The sequence below is a fragment of the Caretta caretta genome, chromosome 14 (genome assembly GCF_965140235.1).
Source record: "Caretta caretta isolate rCarCar2 chromosome 14, rCarCar1.hap1, whole genome shotgun sequence".
Lineage (NCBI taxonomy): Eukaryota > Metazoa > Chordata > Testudines > Cheloniidae > Caretta > Caretta caretta.
In genome coordinates this window covers 49,288,452-49,306,812 of record NC_134219.1, presented here as the reverse complement: position 1 = coordinate 49,306,812, position 18,361 = coordinate 49,288,452, and the positions used below count along the sequence as shown (strand labels likewise).

General features: G+C 60.1%; 1 protein-coding gene across 2 annotated transcripts in view; it reads right to left on the bottom strand.

Annotated features, from left to right (window-relative positions):
* LOC142068332 (H-2 class II histocompatibility antigen, E-S beta chain-like) overlaps positions 1–18,361 on the bottom strand; it is a 41,022-nt gene that overhangs the window by 16,714 nt on the left and 5,947 nt on the right. Inside the window, exons 4-6 of one of the 2 annotated variants that reach the window (XM_075119646.1) lie at positions 14,846–14,956; positions 14,616–14,639; positions 13,647–14,247 (exon numbers count right to left, since the gene is read on the bottom strand). The exons of the other annotated variant lie outside the window; for it this stretch is intronic. Of the exons in view, the coding sequence (XP_074975747.1) occupies positions 14,234–14,247; positions 14,616–14,639; positions 14,846–14,956 (149 nt within the window). The 3' untranslated portion in view covers positions 13,647–14,233. Of the gene's footprint in view, positions 1–13,646; positions 14,248–14,615; positions 14,640–14,845; positions 14,957–18,361 lie in introns of those variants that run through there. 2 annotated transcript variants of the gene reach the window in all.

Here is an 18,361-nt window from a genome sequence, read left to right as displayed (position 1 = left end):
GCCTGTGCTGTACAGGGGGTCAGAGGAGATTACGATGGTCCCTTCTGGCCTTGGGATCTACAAAAAATCTAGAAAGGCTATACATCTAGGACACAAAGCTGTAGGCCCCACAAGATGGATGGGTTGAGTTGTACCCTGGGATGCAGTGACTCTGAACTGGACTTGGGGGTCATGCTAGAAGTCAATTGAACACAAGCTCCCAGTGCAATCTGTGGCTAAGGGTAGGTGTACCTTGCAACTAGACACCCTGGCTGGCCCATGCCAGCTGACTTGGGCTCATGGGGCTCAGGTTGTGTGGCTGTTCCATTATAGTGTAGCCTTCCGGGCTTGGGCTGGAGCCAGGGCTCTGGGATCCTCCCACCACGTGGGGTCCTAGACCCTGGTCTCCAGCCCAAGCCTGGAAGTTTACACTGCAATGAAACAGCCCTGCAGCCTGAGCCCCGCAAGCCCATCAGCTGGCATGGGCCAGCCTTGGGTGTCTAGTTGCAGTGTAGACGTCATGTACCCTAATAGGGTGAATGTGACCATGGGCCATATGAACAGGGGAATATCGAGCAGGTGCAGGGAGATGGTATCACCTCTATATACAGCACCAGTGAGACCGCCAGTGGCTACTGTGTCCCATTCTGGGGTCTGCCCTACAGAAAGGCCATTGTGTGACGAAGCGGGACTGTTCTTAATGTTTCCTCTGAATAGTGTGGGGGTGCCTCAGTTTCCCCTAGGCACTTCTTAAGTATCTAGGGGGTGGGGTAAGGGTGTATGATCACTGCAGAGCCCTAGAGGGCAGGTGTGTGCAGGGGTCTGGACACAGAGAATGGCCGACACCCTGTTTCCTGGCACCTGATGGCCTGGGCCCTTCCCCCCTGCAAGGTGAGAGCTAAAGGGTTGGAGAACAAAGGAATCCGGTGCCCTCCTGGCCCAGGAAAGGGACAAAGCCCAGAGCAGGGCAGGGCTGGAGGGAGTTTCAGTTTGGGGCTGGCTGGGACATGGAGTGAAGGGCAGACGGGGTTGTCTGGCTCACGGCCCCCCAAAATGGACCCAGCTGAGGGGTCCTGTTCTCTGCACCTGCAAACTCTGTGTTAGACCACGTTCCTGTCGTCTAATAAACCTTCTGTTTTACTGGCTGGCTGAGAGTCACGTCTGACTGCGGAGTTTGGGGGCAGGACCCTCTGGCTTCCCCAGGACCCTGCCTGGGCGGACTCGCGGTGGGAAGCGCATGGAGGGGCAGAGGAGGCTGAATGCTCCGAGGTCAGACCCAGGAAGGGGGAAGCCGGGTGAGCTGTGTGTCCTGAAGACAGGCTGCTCACAGGAAGGCGACTGCCCCAGAGTCCTGCCTGGCTTCATGGGGAGCTGTTCCAGAACATCGCCCAGGGACTCCGTGACACATTGAAACACAGAGAGGAGCCACAAGGACGATTCAATGTCTGGAGAAATCTGCCTTTGAGTGAGAGATGGAAGGAGCTCAGGCTATGCAGTTCATCCAAGGGAAGGTTCCTGGGGAGCAGATTTCTGCAAGCAGGGGGCTCTTTAGTCTCACAGACAAAGCTGAGTGAGAGCCAGTGGCTGGCAGCTGAAGTGAGACAAATTCAGATGAGAAATAAGGGATACATTTAACTGAGAGGGGCACTAACCATTGGAACGGCCGACCCAGGGACACGGTGGATTCGGCAACACTTGGAGTCTGTACATCAGGCTGGGACGTCTCTTTCTAACAGACCCGCTCTAGCTCGACTACCAGACATGGGCTGGATGTTGGTATTTCTGGGTGTGACTCTCTCTGGCCTGTGCATGCAGGAGCTCAGACCAGATGCTCTGAACAGTGCCTTCTGGCCTTGACAGCTCTGGCTCCGTGACTGGGATGTGGGGTGAGGGCGCCAGGGACGTGGTGCTGCCCTTCAGGAGAGGCCAGCAGAGCACTCCTGGCAATTACTGCCCCTCAAAGCTTGCTCCTGGACCCCAGCTGGGGTACGAGAACTAACAGCACCAGGGAGAGAGCCTTGACAATACCAAGTTGGGGGCAGGGGGCAGGACCGTGAGCTGCAGGGCAGCACTGGGGGTAGGGGTGGGTGGCAGTGGGTAGAACTGCAGACTGAACAGTGGTGGGGAGGGCAGGGCATGGTGCCTGCAGGGTCTGGGGAGGGGCCCAGAGACAGAGGTTGGCAGGGTCTGGGGATCAGGGCACTGCCCAGGGTTGGGGTGTCATGGGGGGTGGGTCTGGACAGGGTGTAGAAGGGTCCGGGCTCAGGAAGGGACCAGGATGTGAGGTTATGGGATTACCCAGAGTCGGGTGTGGGGCTTGGGATAGGGGTTGGCCCACAGGATAGAGTCTAGAGGGATCAGGGGTTATCTGTGGTGGGGCCTGGGATTGATGAAGGACCTGGGGTTGGGGGGTTCAGGAGCACACAGGACAGGGTCTGGCAGAGTCAGGGGTTACCCCGGGGGTGTAGGGCTGGGGGAGGGGTTGGAATGGGGGGGTCAGGGAGCGCACAGGTCAGGGTTTACCCGGGGCACTGGTTGCCCTGTGCCAGGGCGCAGGGAGGCTGCCATCCCTCCAGCTGACTGGGATCTTTCTCGAGCTCGGGGCGCGCCCTGTCCCCTGGGCCGGGGATGGAGCAGACACGGCTCATGCAGAGCCCGGACCCGGCTCTCGCTGCAGCACTTTCACCCAGCAACAGGTGACCCAGCGGCCCCAGGGCCTGCGATTGGTGCTGCTGGATCCACACCCGGTGCACGGAAAGTCCCTAGCAAAGCCCTGGGTCCCGGGAGCACATGCCAGGGAACCGAGCCTGGGAGAGTCCCTGGCCCCGGCCCAGTGTGGGGGATGGGGAGCCCCTCCCAGTGCATCACCGAATGGGGAGCGGCCCAGCCTAGAGACGCCCTGAGGGCAGCAAAGCCAGATAGGATGGCTGGGCCAGTTCAGAAAATCCTGCATGGACCCCTCCTCCCCTCAGAGAGAGGGATCCCCTCATCTCACACCCACCCAACCCAGGGGCTCCTGAACCTTCCCTTGGGGAAAGGATCCCCCGGCTCACAGACCTCGCAGCCCCAGGGCTCCCCCTGACAGCTCACAGACCCCTCACAAGCCACGATTCCACAGGCATGGAAAAAGTTGGACTCAGCAAGAAGCCATCCTGCTTGAAAGGAGATGTGGGAACAACAATCAAACATTAAACAATCAATATAAAAAGGGGAAGTAAATGGCAACAAATATGTTACAAGTCAACTAATACAGGCTATTGATAAGGGAAGCTAAAGGATTCAATGGCCAACAGGGTTAAGGACAATAAAAAGACATTTTAAAACATATTAGGAACTAAAATAACCCTCAGTCAGGTATAGGTCCATCACTAGATGCAGATGGTAAAACATTAAAGATGCAGAGAAGGCAGAAATGTCCCACAGCTATTCCTGTCTGTGTTTGGAGTGAGGCAGGAGGCTGGGTCCGTCCCTGAGGAAGCTGTGGATGGACCAGAATATTCACCGTCTCTAACAAAGGAGGAGGTGTTTGCTAAAATCGGACACTTTCACATCAACAGTCCCAGATAATTTACACCCAAGATCAGAGGAACCAGCTGAGGAGCACTCTGAGAGTAATTACAGCCCAAGGCGAGGCAGCCCATCTGGGCACCAAGAACGCAGTTTGTACCTGCAGGGTGGGGACTGCCTTGGAAAGCTGTGACTCAGAGACGGGCTCAGGGTCAGGGCAGATACCTGCCTCACCATGAGTTTTCAGGGCAGGGCTGTGGAAGGCGGGCTGAGGAGATCCTTGGATGTATAAGCAGGGGAATATCGAGTAGAAGCAGGGACGTGACCCTGCCTCTGTATGGTGCATTGGTGAGACCGCCAGAGATTGCTGTGTCCAGCTCTGGGGTCCACACTTGAAGAGGGATGTAGAAATGCTGGAGCGAGTTCAAAGGAGGGCCAGAAAAACGCTCCAGGTCCATGGGCCGGGTAACAACCCCTAGGAGGTGAGGCTAAAGGCTGAGGGGCCTGGTCACTGGGGCTAGGTCCTGACCCACAGACGGATCTGAGAGTGGGGCGGCTTCTCAGTCCTGCTGACAGAGGCAGAACAAGAGCCAATGGCTAGAAGCTGAAGACAGACAAAACTCAGTTTGAAATAAGGTGCAAATATTTCCTAGCAGAGGGTGGTGACTGACACTGGAACAGCTCCCAGGGAAGGTGGGTGGTGATTCTGCATAAAGGATTTTCTTTCGTCCAGCCTCCCTACAGCCCGTGTAATGGGGAGGGGTTGGGCTGGGTGGGTCCCTTCTGGCCTTGGAGTCTGTGAATCTGGGGTTCCCGTTTGTCTCCTCCCTTCACAGGTCACGGGAGAATAGGGTTGCCTGCGTTGCTCTTGGCATGCTGTAACACTCAGACAATGGCTCTCATCCAACCTCAGGCTTCAGGGCTTCAGCCAGTCACCTGCGGGGTCAGGAAGGGATTTGCTCCCCAAGACTCAGTTGACCAGATGTCTCTGGGGCTTTTCCTCTGAAGCGTCAGGACTCGGCCCAGCTGGAGACGGGGCACTGCACGGGGGTGGGAGTGGGGAATACTCTGAGCGGCTCCAGAGACTCTGTCTGGCTCACATGTTGGGGGTCCCCAGATTGGGGGCAGGGAAGGAATCCCCCCAGGGCAGACTGGAGGGGCCCTTGGGGAGTTTCCCATTCTGCTGTAGCGCGGGGTGTGGGTCGCCAGCTGGGATCGGGTCCCAGCCATTGCAGGGGTGTTGGTCCTTGGGGCCCCTCGGTCCCACCTGGGCTTTGGCTGGGGCCACATCAGCACGGTCCCCCAAGGGCTGAAATGCCTTGGTCCGACCAGGCACCGGGGACTGGCTGTGGGTCTCTGGCCTGGGCTGGGCTGCAGTGGGACAGGCCAGACAATCCGATGGTCCCTGCTGGCCTGGCTCTCTATGGAGCCGTGCTGGGGGCCCGCTCCTGGCGGGTGTCGCTCCCGGCCCGGGCCCCACTGCGAGGGAGTCCGGCCCCGATTCACCTGGCTGGGCGCTGGCCCGAAGGCTGGGCCGGGCGCAGCGTGTCCGGGGGCTGGAGGTCAGGGCTCATTGGGGTGAGGAGAGCCCTGACCTTTGCCCTCCCCCCAGTGCTAGCCCCCAGCCCTGCCCCCTACTTCAACCTCCACATCCCAGTCCCCCCCCCCGGGCTAACACCCCCTCCCTGGTTAGCCCCCCCATGGCTCTTGGTGCATCTCCACGCGGGCGGGGGTCCGTGTCCATGGCAGGGCTGGTGCGAGCGTGGTCCCATCCCCCCCCCGGGCCCAGTGTCCTCCCCCCCCCCAATTCTCAGCCCTAGGGGCTTTCCCCAGAAGCTTCCACTTCACCTTGAACTCAAGTAACCCCCCTTTCCCAGCCAATCAGCACGCGGCTCTGGGCAGCGTCATCGGTCTCCGGCAGATTCCGGCCGGGCCAGGCCGCGCTGGGGCAGGCTGAGCGGTGCAGCGGGGGGGGGACACGACGGAGGGCCCGGCTGGTGTTAGGGGGCAGCGGATCCCCCAGCCCCCCCCCCCCACTGGCTCAGTCCGGCTCCTCCTCCCCAGCAGGGAGCTGAGTTCAGTCGCCCCCTGAGCCCCAGCACTGGGGGTCTGGTGGGTTACAGTGGGGGGAGGGGCTGGGAGCCAGGACTCCTGGGTTCTCTCCCCAGCACTGGGGGTCTGGTGGGTTACAGTGGGGGGAGGGGCTGAGAGCCAGGACTCCTGGGTTCAGTTCCCCCTTTTGGCACTATTGTGCTGTGTGCACTGGGGTAAATCCCTCCCTGTCTGGGGCTCCGTTCCCAGCTCTGACGTGGGGCTGGCGACCTCCCGGTGTCTTGTTGTCTTAGGCTGTAACCTCCCGAGGGCAGAGCCCGTGTCTCTGGGCAGCGCCCGGCACAACACGGCCCTGATCCCAGCTGGGGTCTGTGCAGCCCCCGGGGAGGGGACTGGCTGGCTCATGGGGGCAGGGAATGGGGCACAGGCCCTTTTCCACCCAGGAGGCGCCGGCTCCGATCCAGCCCCAGGTTTGGCTCTTCAGGTGCCTGCTCCAGTCACTCCAAACCCACCCCTGAGCCAGGTGCAGCCTGTTGGTACCATCCCGATTTCCAGCCCCAGCGGTTGATTGGCGCCCTCCAGGGCTTTCCCTGCACAGCCGGCTCCGGGCAGCAGGAGGTGCCGGACGCAGACGCTGAGCCCACGCACTGAGCTCTGGTCCTGGGGCGTTTGGGGTCGGGTCAGGCAGGTGTCTGGTGTAAACAGGCCCTTCGAGGGGCAGGAATCCCCGAGCGGCTCAGCCTGGTCAGGGGCCCCTCTAACCTGGTCTCCCGACTCTGACAGAGGCCAGTCCCAGCTGCTCCGGGGGGCGGGGTAGGAACCCCACAGGGATGGGATAACCTGCCCTGGGAGAAGTTTAACCCCCCATAGCCGGAGTTCAGCTGCTGTCCTGCGGCAGGTGGTGTTTGCTCCCATCCCAATCGCTTATTAGCCATTACTGGACACCCTCACGGTCCATATACACCTCCAGTTCTTGTGTGAATCCTGCTGAGCTCTCGGCCCCAGTCAGATCTTGTGGCAGTGAGTTCCACAGGCCAGAGGTGCATCTTTCCTTTTGCCAGCTTTACGCTGGCCACGATTCAATTTCACGGACTGTCCCCTTGTTCTTCTATTAATTATTTCTCATACCGGGTGTCTGGAGGACCCAGACTCCCTGTTGTACCAGGGGCTGCACATACACCCCCAGACCAAGACTTCAGCCCCGCCCCTGCGCCAGGCACCATCCAGATTCCCACAACAGAGATCAGGGCCCCATCGTGCCAGGCGCTGCACAGACCCCGACTGAGACTGGGGCTGGATCGGGGCCAGTTCTCCATGAGGGAAGCCCCCCGGCACCGTGAGGCCGACCCCGGGTCCAGCGTCTCAGTGCTGGGGTCCCAGCGCGGGGGCTGAGCGATGCTGCAGACGCCCGGGGTTTCGGTTCCTCTCCTGCAGCCCCACGCTGGGTGGAGTCCAGCCTTGGGGGAAGTGAAAGAGAGAAGCTGGCGGGTTCCAGGGCTCAGAGGGGAAGTGGCCCTGGCTGGGCGGTTCCCCCAGGCCAGGCAGCCCCGTGGCGGGGCCAGTGGGGAGGGAGAAGGGCCCCGCGTCACCCGTCCCCAGGGCAAGGAGAGCGCGGCGCCCAGGGCACAGGCTGCTGGCAGGGCCCGCTCGTCCCTTCTGGGGCAAACAGCCATTGCAACAGACAGGCCCCAGCATCAGAGCCAGCGGCCCCTAGAGGGGAACAGTCCCATAGCTTATTGCCCCCCCCTCCCGCCCTCCGCCAGCCTGTTGGACTGGAGCTGGTGCCCTTAGAGGGGAGAAGCCCTTCCCCCCCCCGCCCAAAACCAACCAGACACCCCAATTCCCCTCCAGCCTGGAGCCATTTGGTCACTCGGGCCTCATTCCTCTGCATTAGAAAGCACAGATGATGTGTGTGAGATTAGGCCAGGAGTCCTGGCCCCCAGCACCCCTCCCCCATGCTCTATCCATTAGACCCCACTCCCCTCCCAGGGCCAGGGAGAGAACCCAGGAGTCCTGGCCCCCAGCACCCCTCCCCCATGCTCTGTCCATTAGACCCCACTCCCCTCCCAGAGCCGGGGAGAGAACCCAGGAGCAGTCCTGGCCCCCAGCACCCCTCCCCCATGCTCTAACCATTAGACCCCACTTCCCTCCCAGGGCCAGGGAGAGAACCCAGGAGTCCTGGCCCCCAGCGCCTCCTCCCCCATGCTCTAACCATTAGACCCCACTCCCCTCCCAGGGCCAGGGAGAGAACCCAGGAGTCCTGGCCCCCAGCCCCGCTGCTCATAGACTCTTAAGGCCAGAAGGGACCATTGTGATCATCTAGTCCGACCCCCTGCACATCGCAGGCCACAGCCCCTCACCCACCCACTCCTGTAACAGACCTGAATCTCTGGCTGGGTTACTGACAGCCTCGAACCGTGGGTTCAAGACATCACATGACAGAGATTCCACCAGTGACACTAGTTTAAACCTGCCCATGCCCCACGCTCCAGGCTGCAGGGGAAGGCGAAACCCCCCCTCCCCTCCCAGGGTCTTTGCCAATCTGACCCAGGGGAAATTCGTTCCCCACCCAACATCTGGTGATCAGTTAGACCCTGAGTATGTGGGCGAGACCCACCAGCCAGCCCCTCCCCAGACTCCCCAGCCGCCCTGGTCACTGAACCCCGGCCAGCGAGCACAGCTCGGTGCGGGCAGCCTGGTTATCAGCAGCCTGGTTATCAGTTTTCCGGGGAGCGGGGACGCCCCTCGCTGGCTGCCACCGGCTGGGCCGGGAGCCCAGGCCCCAGGAACAAGCCCACCCTTCAGGGTCACCGGGAGATAGCCCGGAGCCTGGCGGGGGAAATCGCTGCCAGGCCGGAGCGAGGGGGGATCTGACCGTCCATGGGCAGCCCCCACTGTGCAGGTACCTGAGGAGGTCGGGGCGATCAGACCCTGTGTGGGTCACAGAGAGCTCTGTGCTATCCCCATGTCTGACACCTGCCCCGTGCCTAGGATAGGTGAGATCCTGGCCAGGCTGGGAGGGGCCCAGTTCCTGATCACAGCTGACCTCACTAACGGGCATTGGCCTCAGATACCCGGCTCCAGTCGGCATTTACCCCCGCACTGGGGCTCTTGCAGTTCCTGGTCCTGTCGTTTTGGCTGGAGGGGGCCCCAGCTTCCTTCCAGCGGCCGGTAGCTCCGGTGTGGGGTGGGCTGGGGAGTGTCCCCCGGCGTGGCTAGAGGGTGTTTGTAGGTTAGTCAGACCTGGGACAAGCCCGTGACTCGCGTCAGGTGGGGGCTGCGAGGCATTCAGACCCCAGCCCTGCCTGGGAAGGGGGAGCAGGGCAAGGTGGGGCTGGCAGAAGTGGGAGATCTTGGCCATGGAGGGGGGAGGGGGCTGCATGAAACCAGAGCCTGCAAAAGTGGAGGTGGCTGAGACCTGGCCCATCCCCAGCCAAGGGAGCCGGTACCGGCCGCCAGCGGCTGGCAGGGGATTGCCGGAGATTGTCCCTCACTGCGGTACCCACCCGCCCCGTCACTGGCCTGTGTGAGCCGGGGCAGCCAGACAAGGGCGTCCGGTCTAACGGGGTCCACGGGCCGGCTGGGAGCAGGGGGCAGCCCTGAGCACTGACCCAGCTCTGGGGGGCCGCAACTGTGACAAACCGGTTGTGGGTTTCACAGCCGCCTCTCTCGGGCTGCACTGCTTCTGTGAAGCCATGAACAGGGGAGACGCCCCCCCGCCCACACACACACACACACCCGGGGCCGGATCTGAGCAAGACATTGCTTCCCTGAGAGAACTAGGGGACAATAGACAATGAACATCTGGTCCAGGGCCTGGCCCTCTGCAAACTACAGCCTGTCTGTCCTGGAGACGTCGCCCTGTCTGTACCGACCGCTTGCCGGCCCGCAGCCAGTGACGGGCTAAGGCCAGGGGACTGCCATGGCGCCTGGTGCCCCTAGCGAACGGAGTGGGGGTGAGCCATGCTACAGGGATTGCAGCTCTCCCAGCTGGTGCCTGGCCAGGCCATGTGTCACGGCGTGAGGGGGAGTCAGGGCCCCGCACCCCCACTTCCTGCAATTCACCGTGACTCTCAGCCAGCCAGGAGAACAGACGGTTTATTAGAGGACAGCAACACAGTCCAAACCAGAGCTTGTAGGTACAGACAACAGGACCCCTCAGTCAAGTCCTTCTGGGGGGTAGGGAGCTTAGACCCCAGCCTTGGGGTTCCCTCCATTTCCCCATCCAGCCCAAAACTGAAAAACCCCCTCCAGCTGTCTCACCCAGCCTCCCCCCAGCTCCTCCTTCAGCGTTTGTCCAGTTTCCCGGGCAGACGGTGTCACCTGGCCCCAGCCTCCCTCCTGGCTCAGGTGACAGGCTCAGGTATCGTCCCTCCAGTAAAGTCACGCCCTGCTCGCCCATCCCCAGTGCAGACAGTGCCAGTAAAACTAGACGACACTCCCCGGTCATCCACCCCGCTCCCTACTGCGTCACCCCATGAGCCATGGATTCCCCAAGCCTGCTAGTCGGGCAGCCTGGGTCCCTGACTTCTTCATGAGGAAGGTGATATCACAGCCCAGGGCGGTGTCTGTGCGGCCCACGCTGGGTTATGCCCATGAGGGGTTTGTGGATCACTGCGAGCCAGGGATTGATCTGCTCCATGGCAGGGGGGTGTGATGAAGTGGGGGGTTTTCTTGGTTTTTCCTTGGTTTTGTCAATGGTTTGCATGCAGAGGGGGTGGGACTCAGTTTCCCTGGGTGTTATGGGTTTAACGAGGTGATGGGAGAGGGAGTTTGTGGGGACACAGGACCAGCGAGAGAACTTGGGACCCCAGCCAATGGCCTGGAGAATGGAGACCCCAGCGCCTGGTGACCTGGGGACCCGGAGGCCCAGCTCGGGAGTTGCAGCCGGTTCTGGCCAGTGGGACGACAATGGGCTGCGGGGAGAGAACTCCGGTGACCTGACCAGCCGGCTCCAGCCAGAGGGGGCCCAGGTGACCCTGTTTACCTGGAGAGAAGACAATGGACGGGAGGGCGGGGGGGCTTGGGGCCAGTGATAGCAGATGCCCAGCTGGGAAGCAGGGGGGCTCTGGGCTGGAGGAGGGAGCAGGCAGAGCCCCCCAGATGCAGGGGAGACTGGGATGCGCTGGGCTGAGGGAGGCCAGGTCTGAGGCCCGGAGAGTTTCCTGTGAAGGGTTCAGACGCTCAATAACCCCTCCTGTTTTACGCTGGCGGACAGTCGCTCCGGTCTAGAGAACAGGGGGGGCATCATCCCCTTTGGGGGGTGGAGGCCCAGGGGGTCCAGAGCGAGGGGACTCCCTGAGGGGGCCCATGGCAGAGACAGGGATGCTGAGGGTCAGAGCGGTGCGGCTCCAGGAGGTGGAGGGGCTGGACCCCCGAGAGAGAGTGGACCCCTGGGAGAAGGGCTGTCTCACTGAAGGAGGTTCCTCCCATGGACCACATGGGGCCAAGAGTGGGCACGACCTGGGAGTCCGTGACGGGGGGTCGCCCCTGGTCCCCAGGCACTAACAGCAGCGTGGGGTGATCACTGCAGTGCCTGGGACTGTGGCCAGCTCAGAGACGTATCCCCCTGCCCGGGGTGGGTCGCCCAGACTGGCAGGGCTGGGTCAGAGGAGAGGTGAGGGCCACAAAACGAACCAGGGCTAGAGAGACGGCATTTAACAGGCTTGGGGCCTTGCTTTGGATCCAGCGACAGATGGGGCTTTGGTCCTGGGGCCCTAATTCTGGCTGGTGAGCGGGGAAGAGCCTGGGCCCATCCGACACCCCGTGAGGGAGACGGGCAATTCCTGCTCCTCAGGGAGCGGTTACGTCTGGTTACTGGTTTTTATTTGTGTCGCTGTGATGAGAGTCGCTGTCTTGGCTGAGTGCGAGCCAGCTGGGAACCGGTGTCCCAAGTACACTGGTTCGGGGCTACGGCCCAGCTGTGGATCAGGCTCTGGGAGGCCCCGTCAGGCCAGGGGGCCAGACCTCTGGGGTCTCACTCTGCTGCCAGGGTGAGCCCCATGGCTTCACCGCCTCCTTAGGCTGGACATCTGGGCCTGCAGCCCCCTGCTCCCCCCGTGAGCTCGTCAGCCAGCCCCACTGAGGCAGACCCTGGGGGAGACCTGGCCACTCTGCGGGGATCAGTGCCCCAGCCCAGTGTTTGCAGGGACACGCAGACGGTGCTGCCAGAACAGGCGGGTTTATTAGCCAGGCGGCCCCAGCACAGGGAGGCCTGTGGGGCACCCAGAGGACCAAGCGTTACAGCCCGGCCCACGGTCAGCCCAGCGCCCAGCCTGGCTGCAGGGAACCCCTGGCTTCAAGCTCCGTCTGTCTCTCCTCCTTCGGCAGATGCCAGATGGGAGCCCCGACTCCACCCAGCTCCTCTCCCCCCATCACCCCTCCCAGCCCTTTGCTCTCCAGCTGGGGGTCGTTGCTCAGCCCCCCTGCGGAGAAGCAGGGAGTCCGTCTCCCCCTGGGGTGCTGGGTGCTGAGTGAGTCAATGCCCTGGCCACTGGATCTGCCATTCTCAGCTGCTCCACTGATCTGGGGCCTACGGCCCAGGCAGCTGGGTGATACCCACACCTGTGGCTCCTAGCCTGCCCTGAGAGCAGACAGTCCTTCACCACACTGGGTAACAGTGCAGCACATGGGGGAAACTGAGGCACACACAGGACTCATAAAAACATCACAGAAAATTCCCTTGTCGTCACACCTGGTAACTGCCAGCAAACACTGGAGCTCAGAGCCGACCCCCCTGAGCCAGGTCTGGGATTCTCTGCCAGGGACAGGGCTCCGGGGTGGCTGGGGAGTGAATCTCTGGGCCCCAGGTGGTGAGGGGCTGTGACTCCCTGGGGGTGGGGGGGTTGGAATGCTGGGTAATAATTGCCCCCACCCCATGTGCTGCCCCCGAGCTGCTCCCCAGCCCTGCTGCCCCACTGCTGAGCCCCCGGGGCTGGGGGTGTCAGGCTGGTCCCTGCAGCCCAGGCTTGGGACAGGAGCATCTCTCCAGCTGCCTCTCCCCTGGGAAAGGGATTTGGGGGCCCCCTCCCCGCTCTCCCCATCCCTGCGCAAGGAGCCCATCCAGCCTGGGAACAAACCTGCAGCCTCCCCCAGGAATCACCCCCCTCTCAGAGCCGCCCCGTGGGCTCCTGCTCCCTCCCCCCAATCAGATCCGGCCCCTGCCCCGTGCCCAGCCTGGCTCAGCCGTGTGTTCGCACTGTTCCAACGGGCGTTAGATGGATCCCAGTGGGGTCAGACTGTGTGAAATGCTCGTGAGGGCTGTCTGCGTTAGTCTCCCCCAGAACGGGGGGTCCCAGGCTATCAGGCGACAGGGAAGGGTTTGCTCTGAATCAGTGAATCCAGGCAGGAGAGACGAGTCACCGAGCGTGAAACACCAGAGTGCCCAGGCCGGGTTCTCTCCGCCCGGCCCAGCAACAGACGCCCCCGGGAAGTCTGCACTACGGTTCGTCTCACCGTAATTGATGTCTCCTGCCCTGGGGCTGGGGGAGTTCGGTGCCTACGCTGATTGGGGGGGTGCCCCTGCTCGCCCCCCCCGGCGCACGCCCCTGTGTGAATAAACCACCTCCCGGAGTGACGGAAGTGAGACGGACACAAGCCCTCGTGGGCCCAGCGCTGCCGGCGGAGAGCGTCCTCCCCACTCCCATGCCGCGCGCAGAGATGGGTTATCGGGCCAAGGGCAGATCCCCCTCCCAGCGGCGTAAAGCGTCTTCACCAGACCCGCTGCAGCAGCCCTGGGCGTGGGGACAAGCCCCACGCCCCAGGTGGGTCCTTGGGGGGCCTCAGAGGACACAGGACTTGGTTGAGCCCCCCCCCCACACCCCCATGAAGGGGAGAGGTGCAGGAGCGCTCGTCCCACCAGCTTGAACATGGGCAGGAAGGGCATGAAAACCCCCGTCCAGGAGAAATCCCTCGCTGGGAGCGGCGTGGATGGGAAGGGGCAGGAATGACCAGGCACCGATCCCCTGGCTGTGCCCCAGTCAGCCCCATAGCAGACACAGCGCTTGCTTCTGACAGGAGTTCCTGCGACCTTTGGGCCCCGAGGGCTGTAACTCCCTGGTGTGTGTGTGGGACCTGCTGTAACCTTGTAAAGAAATCCCAGTGCTTGGTCTCCGTTAACAAGTCTTTACTGAGGTTATAGCAGGATTGGCTACAAGCGTTGTCTGTGGAGTGGGACCGAAGGTGCTACTGACCTGGGGAAAGCGACTGCTCCTTTGGGACAGGGAGAGACCTGAATATTGCTGTGATTTGTGGGGGAAGGGACAATTGACTGATCACAAAGGCAGGCTGGCCGGGGTGGCCAGACAGATGGGAGAGCCCAAGGGGACTATCTGTGGCCCCACAGTGACATCGTTACCGGGCCTGCGGAGTTCACACCCGATACTTTGGTGAAATCTCGGGACAGAACTCAGCCAATTTGGGGTTGGTGCCCCGGGTACTAACTGTGCCCTGAGATTGGTACCCACACTCGTGAACCACTCGACAGTGTGACAGGGTCACCCTAGGGCCCTGTGGGGACTGATGGGCAGGGACGGGTCCCCAGGCGGGGGCAGCGCGGGCTGGAGCCGGGCAGAGCGCGGGGAGCAGACGGGGACGGGAAGGGACCGGCCCCAGGTTCTGCATTCTCCGGGCTGGGCGAGGGGCTGGAAGAGACGGACGGAAACTCCTGCCGGCCGGGGGATCCGACGCCCAGGATCTAACTCAGGAGCCCTGCAGGGAGAGGGGAGAGAAATCAGCCCCTGGCCATGGGGCTAGCGGGAGGGACGGGGGATTTTCTCTGCCAGGCCCCAGGGCGCCCCCAGGGACTCTGCCCGGCAGCCGCAGGGCTGGGCGATGCTCGGCAGGACTCAGGACCCTCTGCCCCCGGGAGCAGCTCGGGGATCGGCCTGAACGGGGACCGAGGGAGCCGCAGACTCCTCCTCCGCGATGCCAACGCCCCATTGCCCAGCTGCCCCGGGGCTGAGCCGGGCGGGTGTCATGGGCTGAGGGGCAGAAGCAGCCGCCCCACGGGTGTCCCAGGCAGCCTGTGGTCAGTGTGGGGGGAGGCGGGTTTAAGGGGGGAGGGGGATTGAAATTACCTGCAGGTTGGGGAACTGGGCGCCCTGAAAAACAAAGAGAGAGATGGTCAAAGTCCTGGGCGGGGGGAGCCGGTTTCTGGGGATCAGAGCTCCAGCCCCTACCCCACGGCATGGAACGCCCCTCACTAGGAACCCAGCCCCCCTCCGGCCCCCAGATTCCCCTGAGCCCCCCCAGCCCCACATCCCTCCAGAGACACCCTGGTGCCCCGCCCCCGCCCGGAGCCATTCACCTTTCTTATTCTTCAGGTAGATGAGGAGTCCCGGCACCAGGAAGATCAGCCCCAGCACGAAGCCCCCGACGCCCGTCAGCATCTTGCTCCTGGCGGAGTCAGACTGCGCCTCTGAAACAGGGACACGGAACGGGCCGGGTCAGAGCCAGGGCCCTCCGGGCCAGGCTCCCGTCTGCACCAGTGACCAGCGCCGGCCGGGGCAGATCCCGCAGGATCAGCTGTGGGACAATCTGCCCCATGTCAGGGCTCCTCCTGGTCTGTGATTGTCAGAGATCGGCTCAGACCCTGCAGCGTGAGGTCAGATATCCCTGCCCATTGTCAGCATGAACTCGTCTAGCCAGGGCCTTCCCTAGGGGGGTGCGAGGCCCATGGGAGGAAGTGACAGATTTGTCTCTCTTCCGGGAGTGACCACGCTGGCCAATCGCACCGGCCCGCAGGGCCCAGAGCGGTTGCTCTGATTCGCCCTACCCAAGGGACAGCTCTGAGTCTAGCCCTGAATAGTCTGTGAGACACAGAAATAGCCCGTCTCTGTGTGAACCTTGCTCTGTTCTTGGGCTCAGTTATATCCTGTGGCAGTGAGTTCCACAGGCTAATTACACAGTGTGCGGGAAACATCCTTCCTTTTACCAGGTGTGAATTTGCCCCCTTTCCCTTCCACTGAGTCTCCCCTTGTCCTTGTGCTGTGATCTCCCTTCTCCAGACCTGTCATAATTATGGAGACTTTTCTCCTCTCCCAGCCCTGTCACTGCCTGTCATAAAAATACAGCTAAGGGTAGCATAAAATCCCTCCTTTACCTATAAGGGGTTAATCAGTTCAATTAACCTGGAGCAGGCTGTCCAGCACCGTCTGTGATTTGGGGGGCGTGTCATAAACATACAGCTAAGGGTAGCATAAAATCCCTCCTTTACCTATAAGGGGTTAATCAGTTCAATTAACCTAGTTGGCACCTGACCAGAAGGACCAATGGGGAAAGAAAATACTTTCAAATATGAAGGGAGGTTTTCTTTGTGCTCTTTGTTTTGTTCCCTCTTGGGACAAAGAAAAAAACCAAGCAGGTAACCCAGCTCCTACTGAAATGATACATCTAAAATTACAAAAATTGTAAGTAATAGCAAGAAAATGTGTTAAATTATCTTTTGTTTTAGCTTGTAAATTTTCCCTATGCTAAGAGGGATGTTTATTCCTGTTTTTGTAACTCTGAAGTTGAGCCTAGAGGGAAATCCTCTGTGTTTTAAATCTTTTTATTACCCTGTAAAATTACCTTCCATCCTGATTTTACAGAGGTGCTTCTTTTACTTTTTTCTTTATAATAAAGTTCTTGTTTTAAGAACCTAATTGATTTTAGTGTCCTAAACATAAAGGGTCTGGTCTGTACTTTTATTAAAGACAACTGGTTGGTAGATTATTCTCAAGGCTCCCCAGGAAAGGGGGTGAAGGGACTTGGGGGGAGATTTTGGGGAAATAGGAACTCCAAGTGGTCCTTTTCCTGAATCTTTGTCTAACTCACTTGGTGGTGGCAGCGATACCGTACAAGGACAAGGGAAGGAATTTGTGCCTTGGGGAAGTTTTTAACCTAAGCTGGTGGAATGTAAGATTAGGGGGTCTTTCATGGGCTCCCCACATCTGTACCCCAGAGTTAGAGTGGGGAGGGAACCCTGACATGGTAGCAGCACGGTGGGATCATTTTGAACCAGAAGCAGAGGATATTAAAAAGACATTTTTTTTCCTTTTGTGCTTGAAAACCAGGGAGGTTGTTTTTTTTTTAGCTGAGAGCAGCTGGAGGTTTTTTCTCTGTCTGAGGGCAGAGTAGTTAAGTTCCTGCAAGGGAATTGAGAAGCTTTTTTCTTTCTTTCTTTCTAGCTCTCGGGTTAGGCTAGGCTAAGCACAGGAAGGCTAGGATGATGGAAAGTGAGGTCCAAAAGAAACTAGAATTAGCCAGATAGGAAGCTGAAGAGAGACAGAAAGAACATGAAAGACAAAGGGCCTTAAAGCGCTTGAAGTTGGACGCGGAGGAGAGGAAGGAGGCAAAACGCTTGGAGGAAGAAACAGCCAGGGAGGAGGCTGCCCACAAGACAGTTATGGAGGCAGAAACAGCCAGAGAGGAGGCTGCCCATAAAAGAGATCTGGAGTTAAAAGACAAAGAAATACAGGCCCAGATTGAGGCTCAGAAGCGTGAACTGGCTGTTATGGAGTAGAAAAGACAGAACCCTTCAGCAGCTGGCTCCAATTCCCCAAAAATCCACAAATGGGAGCGACTATGTCCACAGTATGGTGAATCCAGTGATATTACTGAATATGTCTTCACCTTTGAGAGACTGTGCACCCTCCATGCAATTCCTAAAGATCACAAGATGACCATGTCGCGGAGTGTGGGGGAGTCCAGGCCCTGCACCCCTCTTCCTGGGATCCACTGAGACTCTCAGCCAGCCAGTAAAACAGAAGGTTTATTGGACAACAGGAACACAGTCCACAACAGAGCTTGTGGGTACAACCAGGACCCCTCAATCACGTCCTTCTGGGGGAGCAGGGAGCTTAGACCCCAGCCCTGGGGTTCCCTGTGTTCCTCTCCCCAGCCTCCAAACTGCCAACTCAATCCACCCAGCAGGTTCCCTGCTGCAGCCTCTGTTCACATTCCTGGGCAGAGGTGTCACCTCCCCCTCCCCCTCCTGGCTCAGGTGACAGGCTCTCAGGTCTCCCATCCCCAGGGCACATTCCCAGGTCAACACTCCCCCCTCCCTGCTGAGTCACATCGTCACAGACCACATTCGTAGCAAAATTAACTGGAAGAGCTCTGGACATATTCAACAAAATGGGTCAAGGAAGGGGTGTAACTAGCTTTGAAGGAATGTGTGATTTGGTTGTACAGGAGCAGTTCCTGACTATGGCCAATGATGATGTAAAACAGTGTTGATGGGATAAAAAAATAAACTCAGCAGAAAGTCTTGCTTCTTATGCTGATCAATACGAGCAGTCCCAGACCGCCAGAGAGGCGGGGCAAATTGGAACAAAACAGGTGGCGGTACCAGAGAGGAACAGCCCTGGTCGCAGTTTGGGCGGATACCAGAAGGGAGACACTGAGACTACACCATACCACCGGGGGCAGCCCAAGGCCCCACCTACACCCCAAGGAAAACCCCAGACACGTTATCATCCCACCACATCATTCTCCAGCAACCCACCTCGCCCCAGTGACCCGTCAGCTGGGCGATGTTTTAAATGTAACGAGCTGGGGCATGTAAAGGCCAACTGCCCCAAGAACCCCAACAGATTACAGTTCATTGCATCTGGGACACACCAAAGGTCCTCAGGCCCAGATGCCTCCCAGATACCCTCAGAGCGAAGGGAAACTGTGAGTGTAGACGGGAAGAAAGTTACCGCGTGGAGGGTTACTGAAGCACAGGTGTCAGCTATCCACCAATCCTTAGTGGACCCCAACTTCATCAACCCAGAGGTCCAAGTGACGATTCAACCCTTCAAGTCCATCTCTTTCGATTTGCCTACAGCCAAGTTGCCTG